Source organism: Paramacrobiotus metropolitanus, unplaced genomic scaffold (genome assembly GCF_019649055.1).
Source record: "Paramacrobiotus metropolitanus isolate TYO unplaced genomic scaffold, Prichtersi_v1.0 Parri_scaffold0000074, whole genome shotgun sequence".
Classification (NCBI taxonomy): Eukaryota; Metazoa; Tardigrada; class Eutardigrada; order Parachela; family Macrobiotidae; genus Paramacrobiotus; species Paramacrobiotus metropolitanus.
The window spans coordinates 268939-291945 of record NW_026570294.1 but is presented as its reverse complement, the minus strand read 5'-3'; the positions used below and the strand labels follow the sequence as shown (position 1 = coordinate 291945).

Genomic DNA, 23007 nt, shown 5'->3' with positions numbered 1-23007 from the left:
CTTGCCATAGCTTTAGTGCCAATGCTGCTGTTTTGATCGTCTAACTACAATGTACTTACTTTTATATGGGTTGATCTTGGCGTTACACCTTGTGCCGATTTGCCTTTGTCTGACATTTGGCGATACCAATGGAATTCATATCCATGCCATCACTATTCTAATCGGCGACATGACTCCATTCAGCTACTATGCCGTTGGACCGACGTTAGATGTGGCCTTTAAGCGACTGCAGCACGACTATCCGACAACATTTTCCAATATGTCCAGAACGATAATTCATGAGCCTGGCGCTCTCAGCTGTGCCGATGGGGCAGCATTAGTCCCTGCCTTATCGGATAAGATCTACGAAGCTGTCCAACGATATCCGAACAGCTTTACAGTCATGTTTTCTCCCGGTAACTGCGCTACATATTTTGAACACGAAGGATGCGGGAATACCGTATTATCGAATTATAAGCCCCCCACAACAGAAGCCCTTCCCGTAATTGGAGCCTCCTCTTAAGGTGGTTCGAAAATGATAAGTCCGCCCCCCCCCCGCGTCCCGACCTGTTGCGTAGTAGGCTATCGGTGTAATCACATTTATGGCGCCCAGTGTACATACATGTACATGTATGTACGGAATATTTTGCTGCATATGAACAGTTTAGCTTGTGAAAAAATGAGTCTCTGTTCTATGGCACACAAATTTTCGAGCGCTATAAATTTGCAGGAAAATTTAAATCATTACGTTACCAAAATTAGTACTATCTTATGTCATCCGACCAGTTTGTGAGGAGAGAAGCGGCTCATGTACAGCGACAAAGTCTTTCAAGGATTTTCAACACTTTGCGCCGTGGTGCAGTGGTACTGCCTACGCGGATCTAACGACGTAGCCGGGGTTCGATTCCCCTATTGGCGCCTTTTTCAGCCGTTTCTCGGTTTCCCTCGCATGGCGCCCTGCTGAGAAGTTGTTCACTTTAACGAAATTTAAGGGTTGTTGTTTATGCCGCGTTTCCACCCCTTCTCCAGAAATTCTTCGTATCTTACCAGATTTCATTGCAGGGTGCAGTATGGAAATAGTTTCTCTAGGAGATTTTGCTCGAGGTAAGCTCACGTGTACGATCATGCAGATTTTTCACGCTAGTACTTGGGGATTCTTCCTTTTCCTGAAAACCATTCCTATTCTTGAAAAAATGATTTATTCTTGCAAACAGAACGGCAGGTAATACTGTTGAGAAATGTTTTAAGATAATGGAATATTATACAGTGTTTGAAGGTTTCACCAACAGCGTTACCAGAAAGTACTAATAACACTCCGTTCTTTCAGTTTAAGTTTAACTGATATGGTTTCTGGTAACTACTGCATTCTACCCCACAGAATCCGCAGATTTCAGTAACAGTATAATGACTGTGTGTTACAGAATGGGATATTCCTCTTTTCGCATCGTAAGTGCGTCTTGGCGATTTCCAAGCTATTTTATCACGAAGTGGTAGTGATCATTTACACCACTTTAACAAAAAAAAACGGAAGCCACAACTTTCAAAAATACGTTGACATAAGTGGGATAATGCGACTCGCTTCACAGGAGCGTTTATTTGGTTACATTAAGAACATCAGGTTAAGAGATAGGTAGATTCCGTACAACAAAATCACTTCACAGTAAATACGAGTAACTTGCTTGCTGTCGCATAATATTCTTAGTTCATCGAGCGACGCTGCACTTAGCGACAAGCAGCGCTATCCAACAGTGATGAGCTTCACTTCCTCTGATGAAGTAGCAACGTTCGTGAGCTTCCAGCTATTTTTGGACAAATACCGCTGGCGCACCATCACTCTTCTGTGCGATATGCCCTCGCGATTCGTGCCTCTGAGCACGTTCTATATGGTAGCTTGCCGTAATATAAAGCGATTTCTGGATGGATCGACAACGACCAAATTTATCACGAACAAATTGGAATTCGATTCAGTAAAAACCCTGAACTACACAACATTACTGAGACGAGTGCAGGATCAAAGCCGAGGTGCGCCAAAAATCTCTAAGCCTGAGGAAGGGTGCAGTAAACTATAGAGTTTCATGAAAGCTTGATGATCGTGGTTTTTTGTTTATTCTTGGCAACGGCAGTGCAAGTGATTTGTGCTCATCCGCGCATCGTTCGCGACATCATGGTAAGCTCTACAAGCAGCTAGTACAACTACATACTACTTTTATTTCAGTTTGTGTCGCAGTTTTACCTAGCACTGTGTTGTTGTCATTACCAGGTGACGGCAAAGTGGTTGAACATGACCAATGGCGACTATGTATGTATGCTAGACTTTTTACGTTTTGGTGGACGATTACCGTACCATTGCTGTACTGATAAGTGATAACGGTTTATCATCAAAATAACCAAATTTCACCCTATTATCTTTCTTCGGACTGTCGATTTTTTAAAGAATATGGGATAAACTGTACACTTAATATATTTGCTGATTGTACTTTGTTTATCATCCGCTGCAGATATTCTTCACTTTTCAATCCACTCGAGTCCCTGGCATGACGGAAATTCTGTGGAAATTTCTTGATGACAACGACGAAGTAAGATACGAATACTGGTTTATAACATTCAGTCGAATACCTTTGCATTCTCTACGTATGTACAGTACTTGCTATTCGTTCGCGTTTGGGATTAGGCAGCGTTCGAAGGCTTCCAGTCGCTTATCAGTTTCCAAAACCCAAATCCAAAATGGGAACTTATCAGCGATGTACTGGAAGAGGCTAAGAATAATTCTTTCGATCGTTACAATCGCTCGGTATCCCGCAGCGAACAGGTATCTCGTTGACCGCTAGTGTTACATTTATGATTTTGTAATTTAGCGTAGTGTACTGTTGTTGTTTGTAATTTAGTTCAATGATCTGGCCATTTCCAGTTATGAATCGGTCATGGCCTTTGCTCACGTAAGGAATAACCCGCATCTAGAACGCTGAAGTATCTTATAATTATAAGCGTCAGTAGGTTTTTCATGAACTGCGGACGGACATCAACACCTTAACCGGAACCGGTTTTGCTAGAAGATTTTATAATCGATCATTTAATCCTTGTTTCCGCAACTTCTTTATCAACAAAAACGGAATGCGAATGAACGATGCCGTTTATCAACGACTAAATGTCGATACCGGCTTTCTGGAGGCAAGGGTGCTTTTTTTGTGATTATACACTGTACCAAGTGCATGACAGTTTTGTCAGTAGCGGATTTGTTTCACCTCGTTTCGGTTTTGAATTTACTGACAGGATACATGGCTTTACGACTTCGCCTCATCTGTTCTGCGAGATGTTTCTCCAAAATTAGCACACACATGGAAGAGCAAAGACGGCCCCCCACCAGACGTCCCACAGTGTGGATACCGGAATGACCTTTGCGCAACCAGTAATAGTAAGGCATTTCAAAATGTTTATTTTCTTTATAATATTATGTTGATTGGTTTATTCTAGTGTGCTTAATGGTGTGCGACTACGCGTACCAGCCTCAAGTGGTCACTAAATTATTATTAGATTCTGAGTACCCTTTCGCTATTGCAGCGCAAGCAGTAGTAATCACCGGGGTGCTAGTGACGGTAACCGTCATAATCTGCATTGGACTGTTTACTGTGCTCTACTGGTAATACTGGTAAAATCACTAAAAAATTCTGCCGCTTTGTAAGTACCAATGCGCTAGTGATAAGTGGCGACAATTATTCATAGGAAGATCTCAAATAAAATGTCCAACAAATCACCGTGGTGGCAGCTGCATTACACTGACCTGCAGCCGCTTTCCAATCCTGGACCCGCATGGATCATGGTGCGGCAGCGACTTCCGGAAGCAGAACTCGGTGTCTGCATTAACCGGCGATTGTATCATGGTCGGTCGGTTATTATTGAGTCGTTTTCTGGAGAATGCTTGTCAGTGCACCAACTCTTAGAACAATCAATGTTCCGCAATGTTCTCCATTCGGTAAAGAAGTATAATTCTGTAGCGACACGTAACCGTTATCTATTTCAAGAAATTATCGCTTTACTAGATAAAATTTCTACACCATGAGAATGTGAACAGATTTGTTGGTATCGCGACCAACAGCAGTCCCGCGAATTCCTACATGGTATTCGACTACGGTGCTCGCGATACATTAAGACTGCTGATACACAACGAACCGATCCACATGGACCACACCTTAAAAAGCTCGATGATTTGGGAAATAGTGCAGGTACTGCAGTGACAGCATGCATTTTGCTGGATGTAGCGTTCTGGCTCATGAATATGAAAACTGTTTTTACAGGGACTAAAATATTTGCACGGCTCTTCACTTCAGTATCACGGGACCTTATCCAGCTTAAGCATCATGATTGACAAACGGTTTTGCCTAAAATTATCGTCGTACGCCCTAGCAAAATTCCGCGGGAAGTTGTATGGAAGCATCTTTCCCGCAGAACTGCCACAGGATCCCAGTGTATTGTGGGCGGCACCGGAGGTCATTAGCGGGGCAGCCGTTAAGGTCGCGACATGTACAGTTTGGGGGTGGTCATTAACGAAATCTTCACCGGTCGGGCACCCCTGCAGACAAATTTTGCGAGTCCCGACAGCGTGCAAGGTAATTCGGCTACTCAATCTTGAAGCATGGATGCCATCAACTTATAGAGCGGTACACCGTATTAGGCAATTGTAACATGGCAGGACGGAAGCGAAGCCACCATTTGATATTGTTAATATTTTCTAATTATATTAGTATGTTCTTGCTAAACTCGAAGACGAGACTGTAGTCGACAAGTGTCGGGATTTGCTGCATTTGCTTTACTGCGGCCGGCTAACCTCGCACAGCATACCCTGTATTTTCCGCTTCGCTTTAATATTAGAAATCGGCGCACTCCATAGATGTTTGTTGAACTTTAATACGCACTGCAGCAAGATACTAACTGCTATTTGTAGAAAATGTTGCCGTGCTACGCAAGGACCCAACTGTTATTCGCATCGCGGACATATCCAAACTGCCGGTGGAACTGTTACGCATAGTCGACACATGCACTGCCAACAACCACCTTGATCGACCAGCAATGTCGCGCTTCACCAAAGTCTTGAGTCAAGTCATTCCGTGCAAGAAGATGATGGATCTAATTCTACCGCGACTGGACCTTTACTCCAGCCATCTAGAGGATCTTGTCGAGGCCCGTACTCGGCAGCTGATAGAGGAGCAGAGTAAAGTGGACTCGTTATTACGGGAAATACTGCCAGAGTAATTTTTCCATTAATACCGTGTATGTACGTGCAATAGTAAACGCACGCTAGTGTTGCAGGTTGGTAGTCAATAGTTTACGCAACAAACACACTGTCACCGCGGAACACTTCGACTGTGTGACCTTGTCGTTCAGCGATATTCCCCAGTTTGGCTCGATTGTCGTGGAGTGTGCTCCATTGCAGACAATCACTCTGCTAAATGTCGTATACAGCGTCTTTGATTCCATTCTACCCCGATTCGATGTCTACAAAGTGGAGACCATCGGCGATTCCTATCTAGTACGTTGTCTTAAACCAAAAACTGCTTCGCACAGCAATTTCTTCGCATTCGTTAATTGTTTACTCGTGTGACAGTTAGCCAGCGGCCTGCCGACACGCAACGGTATCCGGCATGCCGGTGAAATAGCACGGATGACGCTGTCGATGCTGCTTGCCACGGAAAGCATCTCCTCGCCAATTGAAGCCACAGAACGGTTGCGACTGCGTGTCGGCATACATTCGGGTAACGATTTTATTAGAGCCATTATTTTTTAGGGCGACACTATAGGCACCCCAAAAACCCCCGTTTACTATAGGCACCCCTTTTCCGCACCCCGTTAATTAAAGGCACCTTTATGTTGTTAATTGATTCTTTCGTGCACCGTGTTTTTTATCGGCACCCCTATGAAACTTTAGAATATAATACTAGTACTACTCGAAACGCACTTTAAATGCGTTCTGTACGATACAGAGCCGGAAGTTCTGTAACTTTTCGATCACACCCTCTTACCGCTGATTGGACGGCCGAGTTAAAGTGCTCTGTATCTAAAAGGAACTCTCCTGGCTCCGTTACGATACAGAACTTGCATTTCTTGCTAGGTTAAATTTATTTTCTGATGTGGATGCACAGTCCGCTGTACGTCTTAAGTTCTATTTTTAATTTCAAGTTTTTGAGGGTGTAATTAACGGGATTTTAATTGTTTCTATCGAATCAACATTCCAGTCCTGCTTTGTTCACTGATTTTAGCTGCCTCTGACTGTGCATGTTTAATTTGTATCGATGGCAACAGGCAACTTCGCCAGAGCCGTCAGCGCGACGTGCAATTGCCTTTCGCTTTTTCACCAGCCGTTTGATTTCTTGACTTAACAAAACTAAAAATCGCCAAAAAAACAGAAAGGAAACGGCCACAAAATTGTTGCGGAAAATAAATAAATCGTTGACCAATTCAACTACGGTAACTGGGCGCTTTTAGAAACCGTGGTCTCGTAGCTCTGTAACGCTCTATAAGATTCAGCGCTGTACCATTGGTAGATTAACTTTTATAGAACCCCCGGCTCTGTATCTTACAGAACGCATTTAAAGTGCGTTTCGAGTAGTACTACTGTAATTGTAGTTTTAGAACCTAGATACGGTAACTATGATCGCAAAAGTATGGAGAGGCAGATTAGTACTTAAGGATATTTATGGATAAGGATACGTAAGCAATCTGTAGTCCGGACGCAGCGGAAGTGACACGAATAAGCGCTGACATGGCTGCGAGGATGGATTGCGTGCAAGCCCTGTACGGGTCACCAGAAGGTACGGTTTTTACAAAAGCCGAACCGAACCGAAAATGGTTAGCAGAAGCGCTGGACAAGGAGGAGGCCACCCGGTCTCCAATGCGAGTATCTGTATGAGACTGACGGCGTCAGTCTAACGCACGTATATGAAATCTATTTCGAATTCTGTATCCGAAATATGCTATTAAAGGGTGCCTATAAAATACACTGACTGGGTGTTTCTATTTAATAAACAGAAAAGGGTGTCTATAAATTACGGGGTGCGAGAAGGGGTGCCCATAATAAACGAGGGTGTAAGGGGGTGCTTATAGTGATTTCCTATTTTTTAACTGGGTTATGAAATATTAAGTCAATGTGTATTTTCCTGCAGGTCCCTGCGCAGCCGGTGTTGTGGGACTTAAAATGCCGCGGTACTGTCTGTGAGTAAAACCGTTTTTCTATCAGGTTAAAGAAACGGCTACGCACGGGTTAGCTTAAAACCACGGCCTTCTGCTTCAAAGTTCACCGACCAAAAGTTTTGGGTTATGAATAAAATCTTAGTTTTTTAGACGAGTTGTAAAATAAACTTTTAATTTTTGTTTGCATCTGCAGATTCGGGGACACTGTTAATACAGCTAGCCGAATGGAAACGCACGGTGCCGGTAAGTTAGCAAGATAAGGAAAACGCATATTACAGTACTGTTTGCCAGTTTTACGTTCCTTTCGGCACCTGCCGGACCTGTCATTTAGATACCAACTATTTGTTTTGATGCCCTAAAGCTGTCTAAGCTAAATGTCCAGACAAATCATTTTATGCTTACATAGTCCTAAATGCCAGCTATGCGTGTTATCAGTAGTAATAGCGAAGTAGGTATACTACCAACGCTTTCCGCTAGGAAATAACGCGGTGGGGTTCATTTTCGAACTCTGAATCAGAATTCTTTAAAGCTGGTGGCCTGATTACAGCTTCCAGCATCCATGTTAGCGGAACTACCAAACATTTGCTGGACAAGCTGGGCGGTTTTGAAACAGAGTCACGTGGTGCTATTAGCATTAAGGTAAAGATAGCATCTGATTTGTATTGGAATTACTGTAAGTTATTTCCAAACGCTGACATTTTGGATACTGTCACTGGTGAAAGCGTGATAACTGTCAAGGTGCGGATTGCATGGAATACATCGATCGTAAAGCCGATCGTAAAGGTTGATCGTAAAGCCGTTAGCCCGAAATTCTTTATAACCTCGTACATAATCTTATTATCCTGAATCATAATATTATTATCCTGAATGCATGTGTTCTCAATATATGCGGCATGTGCACAGAAATTCGTTATTTTTACAGGGAAAAGGGGAAATGATAACCTTTTGGCTGTTGCGCTGAACCTTTTGGCTGTTTTTTGTTGTTTAAGGCAGCAGCATCTCCGCTGGCAATGATAGCGGCAAAGGAGCACCTGAAGCGCTCAATTCAGTCTTGCGATGATAGCATTTAGATTTAGATATGTTATGGAAATTTTTCACCATTTTCTACTCGTATTCATCTGAGAAAAAAGCTGGTGACAGATAGCTGTGTGCACGACTCTGTCGATAAAAATGATTACCATAATAATTTTCACCGAGAGCGAAGCGCGAGGTGCTGCAGTTAATTGATCGTCAAGAGCATAAATTTGTCTGACGCCACGAAGAGCGTCACGGCTCACTTTTCCAATTCCATAAACCCACTACCACTACTCAGTGGTATTGGCGCTCGCGCTCGTGCGATAATGTGGTTAACAACCACCACTAGTATATTACTATTATGCTAAATCGTGTATTATAGTGAATCGAATCTTCGATTTAAATTCACCGCGAGGGGTTATATTGTGATGATTGTACGAGTGTACGTACCACATGTACGTACACGAGATTCTCGAGATTCTGTAATGTTACTTACCTAGCAACGCTATGATGTACTTCCCGCAGTTACTACGATTCCTGCTCAGTTGCGATTTGTGCTGAAACAGTAATAATTATCATGATAAAGATGCGCACTTCCCGATACGATGTGTAACCGGCTAATCGTCCGGACGTCCGAAAAAACGTACGCCGTAAATGTTCTCCACCCAGTTTTTTGAACTTTTTTCTGCTCTATTCGATTCTGTGAATGACCAAGACTGTTTATTCGGTATTGCCGGTCTATAATTTGGGGCCGGACGGTATGCATTCCGACAATACCGTCCGCCCCCGAATATGCACTCCGGCAAAACCGTCCGCCCCCGATAAGGACGGACGTTTTTTTGGCCCGCCGGACGGTTTTGCCGACTTGCAGGGAAAAGCGTCCGGCGGACGGTTTAACCGTCCGGACGATTTTCCCTTTTACACACTACATTATATTATGTACTTGGACACCAACATCACTGTCGTTGCAACATGTACCAACGCCACCAAAGATTCTGTTTGTTTATCAATCCATCGATATCATTACATTGTGATCGTTTTAATGTACTTCCGGAATTACGCCAATGATCCAGCAATATGATTTTGATTGCAAAGGCATGGACGCACGCTGCCCAATTATAAAATTATCAATTTTTACTGATGTGGAAAAAGCTAATCAGTTGCAAAGTTATACAATGAACTGATTGAAATGCGTTACGTTGTTGTTTCGACACCGGAAGCAGTATAAATAAATGCTTCTTGTTCTTGTTACCCTTTTCCAGTCGAACGTTTATAAAATAAGCAATGTACTCAATGTAGGAACGCTGTTTATTACTCGATCATATACGCAACGCCAGAACACCAAGGGTGGGCTCGAAACTTTAATTCCTTTTGGCAAATACGCGGAACGTGGCCGGAAACGGTCCCGCAGCCATAACACAAAAAAAAACCGTTTAATCCGGCAACTCAAATGACATAGCTTAGCGCTGCAAAGGCTCGCAATCATACGCAGTTTTCCTCATCATGCATTTAACAAAGACCACTGCCAAAAAAACGGTGGCGTGCCGTGTTTTTATAATATGCGAATTCCTCCGTTTTGCTGAATCTTCTCCCCTACTCTTTCACGCTACGCCAGAATACCATAGCTGGAATCAGAACTTTAATTCCTTTGGACAAATATGCTGAACACGGCCGGAAATGGCCCCGATGCAATCAAAAAGAAAGCAGAGAAAAAGTTTACTCTGCCAACTATGCTTGTATTTCTACTCAAATGCTGTCAGAACGGGGCGTATCGTGTATCATAATTCGCGGATTTCTCTTTTCCGCTGAATTCTCTCTGTTTTGTGCTAGGAACGGCAACGGTAGTTGCTGATTGTTCAGTCGGGTGAGGATTCCAGCATGCACATTAAGTAGCATGACTGCCGTCTCGCCAAAACTTTTGCGTAAACGCTGTTATTGCGCTCATCCCATTACAATGCATTTTACGGGTCGACTTTGTCGCTGCTTTTTACGCTAATGTTTCTTTGTTTGTCATTGGGCAACTCTAATCAAAATGCTCCTATGCATGCCATCACCCTCCTTATCGGCGGCAGTACTCCCTTCAGCTATTATGCCGTCGGACCGGCTTATGATGTGGCCTTAAGCTTGAGCAGATGCAACAAGACTATCCGTTAACCTTTGCCAATACATGTATGTCCCGAACAACAATCCATCAACCTGGCATACTCAGCTGTGCCGATGGAGCAGTGTTAGTTCCTGCCTTATCGGAAAGGATCTAGGAAACCGTCCAACGATACCCGAGCAGTTTTACGGTCATGTTCTCCCAGTAAATGTTTATCACTCTTTGTACACGAAAAATAATGCACGCGATATTAAAACGATGCTCTTATGGTACCTAATTTTAACTGCTGCGCGTCAAGTTTGAGACTGTTGAATTGAGAAAAGGTTGCAACATCACGGGCGAGCTAGGAGGAGATCAGAATCGAGAAAACATCAATTCTCTGTGCGGCCAAAGCGCTGGCCTTATTTATAAGAGGAGTCTCGTAGAAACGAAAGAACAACGAAAACACTAAAATCAGGTTTAGACAAAGAATGGGCATCTTCCGATAGTACTGTGCCCAGCTCGTGGTAAACTGGTCAGAACAGATAGCCACAACCTACTATTGCACTGCTAAACACCATTCATCCACACCGTGTGTGTTCATCCACACCATTCATCCACACTTTAACATTTACGAAATTAGTTGCTGACAAGAAACATGGTTACTCGTAGTCTAGCTTTCAATTATTCCAAAAACGAACCCGCATTCTTATACGATGCGAATTCGCGAGCGTTAGGAAAACTGATATGTGATTAATCTTATGTGACTGGAACGGACTTCTAGTTTCTACGGTATGAAATTTAACGAAATCGTATACATATAACTCAGTTTTCGTGTTCAAACCGTCAAACCGATGAGAACATTTTGATGTACTAGCCCTCATTGGCCCAGTTCCCAAAAGAGATGCCCTTCTACCTCCTTAGCAGCATTCGGCCTTTCCGTTTACATTGAGCCACAGTTGTAAGCCGTGTAACAGTGTTATCGGTTGCACATTGTACTGACGTAACAAACATTCCGTTTTTTAGCATTCCACAGAAATTAGACAATTAAGTATACTGTTGTAGTCCGTGATTACGCCACTCTTCCAGTAAAATGACTTGGGATTCCAAAGGCACGGACGCACGCTACAAAATTATAAAATTAGCAGTTTTCAATGACGTGGAAACTGAAAGAGTTAACCAGTTTCTTGGTTGTACAATGGATCGATTCGATAAGTTGCTGTTTTGATACCGGCGGTGATCTAGCTAACTGTTACGTGCCTTTTTCAGTGCAACGTCTACGAGCACGAGAAACTTAGGAATGCCGAGAACGCTAGAGCATTTGAATGGGAAAAATATAAATATTTTGTAATGTGCCATTCTTACTGGATCAATTTTCGCGTGCACGCGCATGCTTTATCATTAAATTTTAACGATCAGTGCCTGACGTACTGACTGGTCCCGGTCCGCATTCCGATACGAATTAAGTAATGGCACGTTTTGTAGATGCAGTCACCCTAATGACTGATGAAATCAGGATGACGAGGCAACTGTTATTGAAGTCGTTTTGCGGAAGACACCCAGCTTGTCATAATTGGAGTGCGCACAATTACATTACGGGAAACAGGTGACGATAGAAACCTCCGCGAGCTTTATGGTGTTACTGAATACAACGTAAACATTCTTTCTTATAATGCGAGCTGAAGTCAACTAAACGATTGCCAGCCCTGTGAGGACGCTACTGTTTTGCTCATTCCCTTATGATGCACTTACTCTTTTATGGGTTGACCTTATCGCTACACCTTCTGCCGCTTTTCCTTTGTGTGAAATTTGACAATCCGAATCAGATGCATATCCATGCCATCACTATTCTAATCGGAGACATGACTCCATTCAGCTACTATGCCGTTGGACCGACGTTAGATGTGGCCTTTAAGCGACTGCAGCACGACTATCCGACAACATTTGCCAATATGTCCAGAACGATAATTCATGAGCCTGGTGCTCTCAGCTGTGCCGATGGGGCAGCATTAGTTCCTGCCTTATCGGATAAGATCTACGAAGCTGTCCAACGATATCCGAACAGCTTTACAGTCATGTTTTCTCCCGGTAACTGTGCCACAGATTTTGTTCACGACGAATATGCGGATTAACATGTATATGCTCTACAGAATCATACAATACTGTAGTATGTATACAGAATGATTTGCTGGACAGCCGAGCTATCTGGCTCGTTAAAAAAGTGAACCTGCCATTTTACAGTATGCAAATTTTTGCGCGTTATTGATTTGCACGGCGAGGTTCAAATCGCTATTTTAACAAAATTAATATTATCTTATGCCATCTGGCAGGTTTTCAATGCTACAAAATGTAAGGGTTACTTTGTACATACCGCTCTTCGAATCCAGGAATTTTTCGTATCTTACCATATTTTATTGCAGGGTGCAGTTTGGAAATAGTGGCTCTGGGAGATTTTGCTCGAGGTAAGCTGATCTGTATCTGTACATTCGTGCAAATCTTTATGATTGTTTCTTCTATACGGTTGTTGTATGTTGGGTTTCTTCGTTTTCTTGAAAGCGATTTCTTTTCTTGAAGATTGGTTTTTTTAACTCACAGAGTAATAGGTGTACTACTGAGAATTTTCTATTAAAAAAATGGTTATCTTACCGTGTATGAACCGGCATCGTTAATCTGCAAGAACTTAGTCTTTGAACTGATTGTTAATGACGTGATTATCTGGTAATTACCATATTCCACCCTACAGAATCCGAAAATTTCCATAACAATACTATGAATCTGTGTTACAGAATGGGATATCCCTCTTTTTGCATCGTAAGTGCATCTCGCTTATTTCCAAACTTATCATTTTCTATTTCCAAACTTATCTATTTCCCAATTTATCATGAAAATACGGAAACGAAGTGGTAATGATCATCGAGATACTGCAGCCCGCTTCACTGTAAAACACGAGTAAATCGATTGCAGTTGCATTAACATTCTCTTTAGGTCATCGAGCGATGGGGCACTTAGCGACAAGCAGCGCTATCCAACCGTGATGAGCTTCACTTCCTCTGACGAAGTAGCAACATTCGTGAGCTTCCAGCTGTTTTTGGGCAGATACCGCTGGCGCACCATCACGCTTCTGTGCGATGCGCCCTCGCAATTCCAGGCTCTGAGCACGTTCTATATGGTAGCTTGCCGTAATATAAAGCGATTTCTGGATGGATCGACTACGACTAAATTCCTCACGAACAAACTGGAATTCGACTCAGTAAAAACCCTTGACTATGCCACATTACTCAGCAGAGTACAAGATCAAAGCCGAGGTGGGCCCAACTTAACGAATATAAAGTTATAAACCTTTAAGCCAGCATCAGGTTCTTTAGTTTACTGCCCCTTCCACAAACTTTATGATAAATTAATAATCATGGTTTTTGTTTATTCTTGGCAACGGTAGTGCAGGTGATCTGTGCTCATCCGCGCATCGTTCGCGACATCATGGTAAGCCTTAGAAGCGATTGCTGTGGCTGAGTTTATCCCAGTTCCACTGTGTTGTTATCATTACCAGGTTACAGCGAAGAGGTTGAACATGACCAATGGCGACTATGTATGTATGGCATTGTATTCTCGTGTGTAGTACATACTGATAATCCGAGAAAACTAACAGCGCGCTGGGACTTTTTATGTTTTTCTGGACGCTGATGTACTGTACCATTAATGTACTGATTACGGTTTTTTCATCAACATATGACCTAGTTTCATCGCATCATCTTCAGACTGTCGTATTTTTAGAGAATATGAAATGAACTGGACGCTTAGTACATTTTCTGACTGCACTTTGTATATCACCTGCTACAGATATTCTTCACTTTTCAAACCACTCGAGTGCCTGGCATGACGGAAATTCTGTGGCAGTTTCTTGATGACAACGACGAAGTAAGCTCCAGAGATTATTGGTTAACCGCTTTCAGCCACATACCATTGCATTCTCTACGTATTTACTTCCATTCGGTTGCGCTTGGATTTAGGCAGCCTTCGATGGCTTCCAATCGCTTATTAGTTTCCAAAACCCAAATCCAAAATGGGAACTTATCAGCGACATACTGGAGGAAGCTAAGAATAATTCGCTCGATCGTTACAATCGCTCAGTATCACGCAACGAGCAGGTAATAATAATAATTATGATTTTGTAATTTAGCAAAAGTCGCTCTTTTGTTTACAGCTCAATGATCTGGCCATTTCCGGTTATGAATCGGTGCTTGCCTTTGCCCAGGTAAGCAATAACCCGTATCTTTGTGAGGTTTCCTTCAGTTTTAAGTTTTCGTAGGTTTTTCTTGAACTGCGGGCTGACATCAACACCTTGACCGGAACCAGTTTTGCTAGAAGATTTTATAATCGATCATTTAATCCATGCTTCCGCAACTTCTTCATCAACGAAAACGGAATGCGAATGAACGATGCCGTTTATCAACGACTTAATGTCGATTCTGGCGTTTTGGAGGCAAGAGTGCTGGAGATTACAGTAGATACTGTACCAAGTGCACGACAGTCCTGTCAGTAACGGATTTGTTTTACCTCGTTTTGGTTTCGAATTTTTTAACAGGATACATGGCTCTATGACTTCGCATCATCCGTCTTGCGTGAAGTTTCTCCAAAATTAGCACACACATGGAAGAGCAAAGACGGCCCCCCACCTGACGTCCCACAGTGTGGATACCGGAATGACCTTTGCGCAACCAGCAATAGTAAGGCGTTTCGAAATGAATATTTTTCAAATTTGTAAATTTGTGCAGTAATTTATTCTACTGTGTTTAATGGTACGTCACTATCCTCAACTCTCAATTAGAATTTTAGTACTCTGTCCTTCTTGTAGCGCAAACATTAATTATCTCCGGGGTGCTAGTGGCGGTAGCAGTCATAATCTGCATTGGACTGACCACTGCGCTCTACTGGTAACACGAAAAGCTTTTTCATCATGTGTCTTGTGCGCTAAAATCGTAAATGACGACGATCATTCCTAGGAAGTTCTCAAATAAAATGTCCAACAAATCACCGTGGTGGCAGTTGCATTACACAGACCTTCAGCCGCTGTCCAATCCCGGACCAGCTTGGATCATGGTGCGACAGCGCCTTCCCGAAGCAGAACTTAGTGTTTGCACTAACCGACGATTGCACCATGGTCAGTCGGTTACTATCGAGCCCTTTTATGGGAAATGCTTGTCAGTGCACCAAATCCTAGAGCAAGCAACCTTCCGCAACGTTCTCTATGCGGTAAAGAAATATAATCTTTTGTAGAGGCTATAACCGTTGTGTAGAAGTATTTCAAGAAATTACCGTTTTATTAGACAAGGTTTCTGCAGCACGAGAATGTGAACAGATTTGTCGGTATCGCGACCAGTAGCAGTCCCGCGTATTCCTACATGGTATTCGACTACGGTGCGCGCGATACGTTAAGACTGCTGATCCAGAACGAACCCATCCACATGGACCACACCCTGAAGAGCTCCATGATCTGGGAAATAGTGCATGTACTGCCGTGACTGCATGCAGTCCGCTGGGTACAGCGTTTTCGCTCATAAAAACGGCTGCTGCTTTTACAGGGGTTAAAATATTTGCACCGCTCTTCACTCCAGTATCACGGGGCCTTATCCAGCATCATCATTATGATTGATCAACGGTTTTGCCTGAAAATATCGTCGTACGCGCTATCAAAATTCCGAGGGAAGCTGTATGGAAGCATCTTTCCCGCCGAACTGCCACTTGATCCCAGTGTACTGTGGGCCGCACCGGAGATCATTAGCGGGGCATCCGTGAAGGTCACGAAAGAAAGCGACATGTACAGTTTGGGTGTGGTCATCAGCGAAATCTTCACCGGACGGGCACCCATGCAGACCAATTTTGCGAGTGTCGACAGCGTACAGGGTAACGAGATTGTTCAATGAAAACGCATGAATGGTCATCAACTTACAGAGCAGTGCACCTACTAAAAAAACAGCCGAAGCGAAGCCAGCGTCTGCTATACTAAGCGTGCTAAACTCGAAGACTGATCACTTTAATCGAAAGATATCGCGTTTTCCTCACGGATATTAGCTTTGCTTCGGGCGGCTACCGTATACCAGCATATCTCATATTTTTTGTGATACTTTATTGCCAGAAATGGCACACTCAACTGATTTTTTTAACTTTGATCCTGATTGCCGCACTGCAGTAGAATGCCAACTTTTATTTGTAGAAAACGTTGCCGTGCTACGTAAGGACCCAACCGTTATCCGCATCGTGGATACATCCAAACTACCGGCGGAACTGCATCACATTGTTGATGCATGCACTGCCAACAACCACCTTGAACGACCGACAATGCCGCGCTTTACCGAAATCTTGAGTCAAGTCATCCCGTGCAAGAAGATGATTGATCTAATTCTTCCGCGACTGGATATGTACTCCAGTCATTTAGAGGATCTGGTGGAGGCTCGTACTCGGCAGTTGGTGGATGAGCGGAGTAAAGTGGACTCGTTATTACGGGAAATGCTACCAGAGTAAATAGTTTCATTAGTCGTGCGCATGAACGCGCAACAATACAACGTTCGTTAGTTTTACAGGTTGGTGGTCAATAGTTTACGCAACAAACACACTGTGGTGGCGGAATACTTTGAGTGTGTAACCTTGTCGTTCAGCGATATTCCCCAGTTTGGATCGGTCGTTGTCCAGTGTGCTCCACTGCAGACGATCGTTCTGCTGAACGCCGTGTACAGCGTCTTCGATTCGATTCTCCCCCGATTCGACGTATACAAAGTGGAGACCATCGGCGACTCATATCTGGTACTAAATAATTTACAAGAAACTATGTTGCATGGCACCGTGTTGCCTAATATTGTTCGCTCGGGTGTCAGTTAGCCAGCGGCCTGCCAATACCCAACGGTAGCCGTCATGCGGGCGAAATAGCACGGATGACGCTATCGATGCTGCAGGCCGCGGAGAGCATCCCTTCGCCAATCGATCCAACAGAACGGCTGCAACTGCGTGTTGGTATACATTCAGGTACATTCGGATCGTGGTTTACGTCAGTACCCGATTGCCGGACAAGCTAATACGGGCTTTTGTCTAGGTTACTGTGCAGCCGGTGTTGTTGGATTAAGAATGCCCCGATATTGCCTGTGAGTGCCTCCCACAGTCTTAAAATATAAGTTACATAACTACAAATCATAAGAGGACGTCTACGACTCTACGTGTGGTTTAAAATTAAAAAAGGTTTCCAATTTTTTGCACTTACTTACGCCGACCCAGGATAGAACTTGAAAAAGACTGATTTTAAGCTTAGCAATTAAGGTTAACAATTAAAATTTATTCGTTTGGTTGTCGTCGGAAGGTTCGGGGACACGATCAATACGGCTAGTCGAATGGAATCTCAAGGCGCCGGTAAGGAAGAGTTAGCGTAAATACGTACGCACACAATAATTAATAACTATGGGTATTTTACCGCGTAAATAAAAGGAAACAGTTAGGCTTCTTAAGTGTACTCATGTGCTCAAATGTTCTCGTATGTTTTATGTTGAAATTGTTCACAAAATTTTCAACCTGGTCTCTAATTTACAGGTTGTATAAATCTGCAATCGAACACAGTAATCTGCAACGTTTATCATAGCGTAATTTGTTACGATATCATACGCCTGGGTGCGTCTTTCATTTGATTCCTTTTCCGTAGTCTTTTGATATCCTTTGATGCTGTATCTCTATATAACTACTAAATTACTCGTATTACAGTATATGCACATAAATTACGAGAAATCGAACACAGTGAAAAAATCGTTTTCACGGTTCTGGTTTCAGCTTCAAAAATCCATGTGAGCGAGACTACCAAAAACTTGCTGGACCAGATTGGTGGTTTTGAATTTGAATCACGTGGCTCTATAATGATCAAGGTACGTAAGCAACTACGAGTACGAGCACATCGGTTAACGGCGAAAGATAATGCAAATATGCAACTGCAACAGCTGTCAAGATGCACTGAATTGATTGTACACCAGACCGATCTTCGCAATAATGTTGACAGAAAATCTTATGTAAACCTTGTTCAGAAATCTTAGTCAATGTCTTTCTAATTGTAACCGCTGATAAGGCTTGTAACGGATAGCTACGTGAACAAAGGATACGTACGTGAATAACACTGGTTGCCTTACAGGGAAAAGGCGAAATGGTGACCTTTTGGCTACGACAATAAATGCAGATTCGTCGGGGTTGATAGTAACGAAACAATCTCTGAGTGATCGCACTGTAAAATTTTTTTGCGTGTCTGTTTTGCGTGGTACAATGGTACTTTTCTGAAATGTCCTTTATAGTTTGAAGTCTTTTTGAATGCGGACCGTATGACACCTCAAAGCAACTCATAACGTCTTCGAAGACTTGAGTTTGTTTCTTGGATAATACTTGCGGTATACTATTTATTTGGAACTACAGTACGTTCTGGAATTCAAGATTATCGAACTATCGCTTTGTATGGGAACATGGGCAAACTAATGAAACTCTGTGACAGAGATGCTGCAGAGCGTGAAGATGTGGTCAACATGCATTACAAATTACGGTCACCAGTTAAAAAAGAAACTACATATTTTTGCACAACGCTTTTAACATGTTAGACTATAGCACGACGTGTAATATGAATACTCTCTCGCCTCCGATGACAGAATCCTGTGATCCAACACCAGTGAACTCCACGCTTAGAGATCGCATAAAGCACCCGTTGTTAAAGGCGTTGCTCATGTAATTGCCGATGGCAAACACGTCTCCTGTATCCCTTGGCTCAGTTAAGTGCGGACTCCGCTTGAGAAAGTTGCGATACCAGGCGAAAGAACAATCACAATGGAGCCGTTTGACTTTTCCAGGTCATTTTCTTTGGACGTATAGGGATCTATGGACTGACGCAATGTCTCATGTGATAATTCAAAGAGATTGAGGGCTAAACCGTGCTCTAGTGACAGACAAACTCTGCAGATGGACCAGGTCCGTGAACGTGTACGGCTCCATCTCCTGAATCGTGAAGTAGCCAAACGTGATCATTCGTAAATTGCCAAGGCCAAAAAAATGCCCCCGCTTGATCACCAAATCTCGTCCGTTCCGCAGATTCAATGCCAGCAAATTCGGCAGTTTGCCGGCATGAAAAATTGTCCACAGGGTAGCAATGCATATGCCCGGCTTTCTTCGACCGTTAGACTACTCGTTCGGAAGGAAGGGAGCGGCGGAACACTGATGTTATGGGCGACATATACGTACAGTGCGCAGATGGACAACTCTACGTACCAGTTGAATGTTAATTATTGTATACAAGTTTTACATCTTACCCGAGTTACAGAGTATGTAATGTAATTTAGTATGTAGTATGATATAGTATGATGAGCGCCGCGTTTACTGTCATATTTCCTCACTTACCTAGTGTGGGCTCACAGGCAGTGGAAGATCGCATGTGTGTCCGGCAGGACGTTTCGTAGCATAATTTATTACAATTCAATCAAAACACAAAGGAACCGTCCTGCCTAACCGTTCGGCGTGGATGAGTTATCGAACTGTCTCACTGCTAGATAAGGCTACGCTTACAGATTGTTAAAGAAATATGATGCAAACAAGTACAGACTGTAGCATACACTTGTAATGTAGCATTACTAGCATATTCACTTGTAATGAGAGCAAAAGGTAAAAATTAAAACAGTACAAGTTTGGCAGAAGATTACTCAGCCATCATCCATTAAAAAATGAAATACAGCATTCGCTTAATGGATAAGAAAACTTTCCCTTTAATGGTGGCTATAATATTACGGACTCTGTTGCATCTTGCGAATAACTACAGGAATTGTACACACGACCCGATCTATCGCGAAGAGTGTAGAGTGAGTCTAAGACTCTTCCTTATACCACGGTTTATTCTCAAGCTCATGGCAGAAGTACGAATGCCAAATAACTGCAATGGTGAATGGATAATTTTCTTTGTCTCGCATTCAGCACGAACTTGCATAAATCATAATTCATGCACTGCATACGGAGCATAAGGCCATACGACATGCGGTTTCTAACATGACAAATGTCAGACAAGGGCTAAGAAAACTATTATAAGAACCAGTTGCACAGATATACCACGACTTATCCCGCTGGTACTAGTTAATTCCATACTGGCAATGATCCCACTGGCACTAGTAGAAGCAAATTTCACAAACTTGGTGACATTGGCGCACAAAGAATCGTTGCAGGTGCTGAATCCCATCGCACTGAACTCTGTACCATTTATGTCGAACGACAGCTGATTCTTCCCAGATGCAATCCATTTTTCAAATTTCTGAGCTTCGTTCTGGACCGCTGTAAAAGGACACGAATGCTTTCTCCAGTTTATCATCCATTCATCGTCATGACCTGACGATGATACACTGCTACTGCCTTCTAAATTATTAATGTTGACACCTTTGCTATGATTCCAACTTGGCAGTCGATACGTACTTAACGACTACTTCTATCGATAACATGATAATATACATAATTGTATTATCACGAAAGTACCTACTTCTGGGGTCACTGTGGTTGCTAATGCTACGCAGCCAGAAGTTCACTGTGTAATTCGACGCAGTTCCTCCTTCTTCTGTCATGAAGGCAAACCAATCGAAGTTGTCCCTATTCCACTGCAAATAACCTGCGACACCATTCGCGGCCCTTTCCACAATTTCCCATTTCTTATCTAGCTCTAATTCCTCATCGGCAGCGCGCTTCTGACGTCCCGTCAAATATAATTCTGACTGGCTTGAACCGAATGATAAGCTCACAGAAACCATTTGATGCAACTTCATCAACGAATCAAAAACGAATTCTTTGCTGCATGCCCCGCCCACTACACTCATTTGCCACAGGGATCGGTACCAGTCTTTGGAAACAATCGCTCCTTTCACCGTCCAGAAGATCTTCCACCAGTCGTGCGGATCCAGATCACAGATTCCCGGTGATGTGGCATCAGGACGCAGATAGCAAGCATCATGGGAAGCAAATGCTGTTTTCTTTATATCGCGGCAACTTCCTTTATAGTACGGCCGCATTGCCGGCACCAATGCCGCCTGCAGGCACTTCCTCACAGCGTTAATCCAGTTCTTACCTTGCGATGAGAAGGCGTCGCTGCCGTGTGCGTACAAGTTGCAGAAATGCTCAGCGTATTGAATGGCGTAGTCATTGTTGCCGCCGGCACACTGATGACGGCGTTCCAGACATTCCCGATACCATGCGCAGTCACTGCCGTCAGGATAGTTACATTTGTTGGGCAGATCATCCATGTTCATCGGCATTATGTCTTTAGGATCACAAGCGCAATCATCCGTTACCGTGTACTAATAATAATAATGACATTGGTTTTCGGCTTACGGTCAAGGAATTTTTTCAACCAAATTTGTTTACAGTTCCAGAATGAACGAATTTTGTATATCGAGAAACCACTTCTCAAACCCAAAAATTGAAACATAAATTTCTTTGTCTAAAAAAAAAAAATCTGACACGTTTTAGCGTTATCAGTTTATATAAAAAGAAATTTTGTTAACCGCTGAGCTTTGAAAAGTGATTTCTGTTACTAGCTCAGGAAAAAATTCGGTAATTCCGAATCTGTAATCAGTTCAAGCTAATAGAAATTCCTCTGCCCGTAAACCGATTGTTAGTAAATATCCTTACGGTATTTGGATCCGTATCCTTACGAGGTCCGATACGATGGGTTTCCAGCATACATGGATACCAACAGAAGGGATACCAATAATAAAAACAGAAAGTGCGCCGTTCCGATCTCTGTAGAAGATATTTACTCGATACGCAAGTTGCCGACTGCCTTCGGTCGTAACCGTTGAGACGCAAGCAGCCAAACCCTCCTCTTTCCGGTCCAAAATAATTTGAGCATGAATTACCGTAAATGTAATCAACTGAATCAGCGTAGCTTGCCCACGCCAGCATAACAAGGTAAGTAATTGAAAAATGCATCGTTCAGGCTAAACCATAAATGAGTGGCAATCTGAAATAAGGCAAAAAGCTAGTTGCGGAATAACCGTTCCCACTTATGCGCTCGTATGCATTTTGACGACTGCCCGGAAATTTATAAAAGAGAATCAGTTGCACGGTTTTGCGTGATATTTACTGAAGGGAGATAACAAAGAGTAAACAAAACAACGGACTACGGTATCAGTAGAAACCGTTGGTATCCAACGGCTGTGACAAAATTTAAATAAACTGTAATATGCTATTTAAGCGAAAATTCGAAAGCATATTTATGTTACCGATTACGAGCGCATTTTAGTATCGCACGCCTTCCGTTAGGACTGAAATGGTTATCGGTCGTCATATGAGCACAAACTGATAAAATAGCACTGCTTTATGCCAATAGAGAGGGATGGTTCTGCAACTACTTAATTAAAAGATGGTCCTGCTGCTAATTAAGCCATAACGATAAACCGGATATACATATAAGCATTTTAATGTTGTCTAGTACTACACGGCCCCTGAAAAGTGCTTATCGCTGTTTACGAGTAAGACTAAAAGGGTATTGCGGTACGCAATTATCGCGGTAGAAATTATTCGCTTACGAGTTGTGTTCAGTAACACTCCGATTTGCTTGAAGATCGGTCACTTTGAGCATACGGTTCAAAACATCGGTCACTTTGGATCTAGTTCAGACTTTTGAGATTTTGTTATCGGATCTTGTTTGATCTTGTAAATGTAAATTAATGATAAACAGCTCTTTCGATTGGTATAACTGTGTGGCAAATTCACAA

The 23007-nt window shown here is 42.9% G+C and overlaps 4 protein-coding genes across 4 annotated transcripts; 3 read left to right on the top strand and 1 right to left on the bottom strand.

The window, feature by feature from the left end:
- Nucleotides 1-4141: 4141 nt before the first annotated feature.
- On the top strand, nt 4142-8007 carry LOC129595105 (atrial natriuretic peptide receptor 2-like). The gene is made up of 8 exons (XM_055492018.1): nt 4142-4199; nt 4272-4583; nt 4919-5222; nt 5284-5503; nt 5579-5726; nt 7134-7182; nt 7355-7404; nt 7709-8007. The coding sequence occupies exons 2-8, from the start codon at nt 4496-4498 to the stop codon at nt 8005-8007; spliced, it is 1158 nt and encodes a 385-aa protein (XP_055347993.1). The 5' UTR covers nt 4142-4199; nt 4272-4495.
- A 3807-nt stretch (nt 8008-11814) lies between these two features.
- LOC129595104 (atrial natriuretic peptide receptor 1-like) lies at nt 11815-15774 on the top strand. The gene is made up of 14 exons (XM_055492017.1): nt 11815-12343; nt 12676-12717; nt 13042-13066; nt 13241-13560; nt 13692-13735; nt 13803-13841; nt 14093-14170; nt 14263-14400; nt 14457-14507; nt 14562-14735; nt 14838-14979; nt 15108-15186; nt 15256-15505; nt 15580-15774. Exons 1-14 carry the CDS (start codon nt 11995-11997, stop codon nt 15772-15774), a joined length of 1926 nt encoding a protein of 641 aa, XP_055347992.1. The 5' UTR covers nt 11815-11994.
- Nucleotides 15775-15858: 84 nt separating this feature from the next.
- On the top strand, nt 15859-18735 carry LOC129595145 (atrial natriuretic peptide receptor 2-like). The gene is made up of 8 exons (XM_055492061.1): nt 15859-16156; nt 16467-16770; nt 16834-17053; nt 17203-17272; nt 17340-17388; nt 17601-17650; nt 18062-18153; nt 18414-18735. Exons 1-8 carry the CDS (start codon nt 15898-15900, stop codon nt 18450-18452), a joined length of 1083 nt encoding a protein of 360 aa, XP_055348036.1. The 5' UTR covers nt 15859-15897; the 3' UTR covers nt 18453-18735.
- A 1373-nt stretch (nt 18736-20108) lies between these two features.
- Nucleotides 20109-22460, bottom strand: LOC129595085 (uncharacterized). Its single transcript, XM_055491996.1, has 3 exons — nt 21920-22460; nt 20778-21585; nt 20109-20575 (listed from the first exon to the last, which is right to left on the bottom strand). The coding sequence occupies exons 1-3, from the start codon at nt 22217-22219 to the stop codon at nt 20307-20309; spliced, it is 1377 nt and encodes a 458-aa protein (XP_055347971.1). The 5' UTR covers nt 22220-22460; the 3' UTR covers nt 20109-20306.
- Nucleotides 22461-23007: the final 547 nt, after the last annotated feature.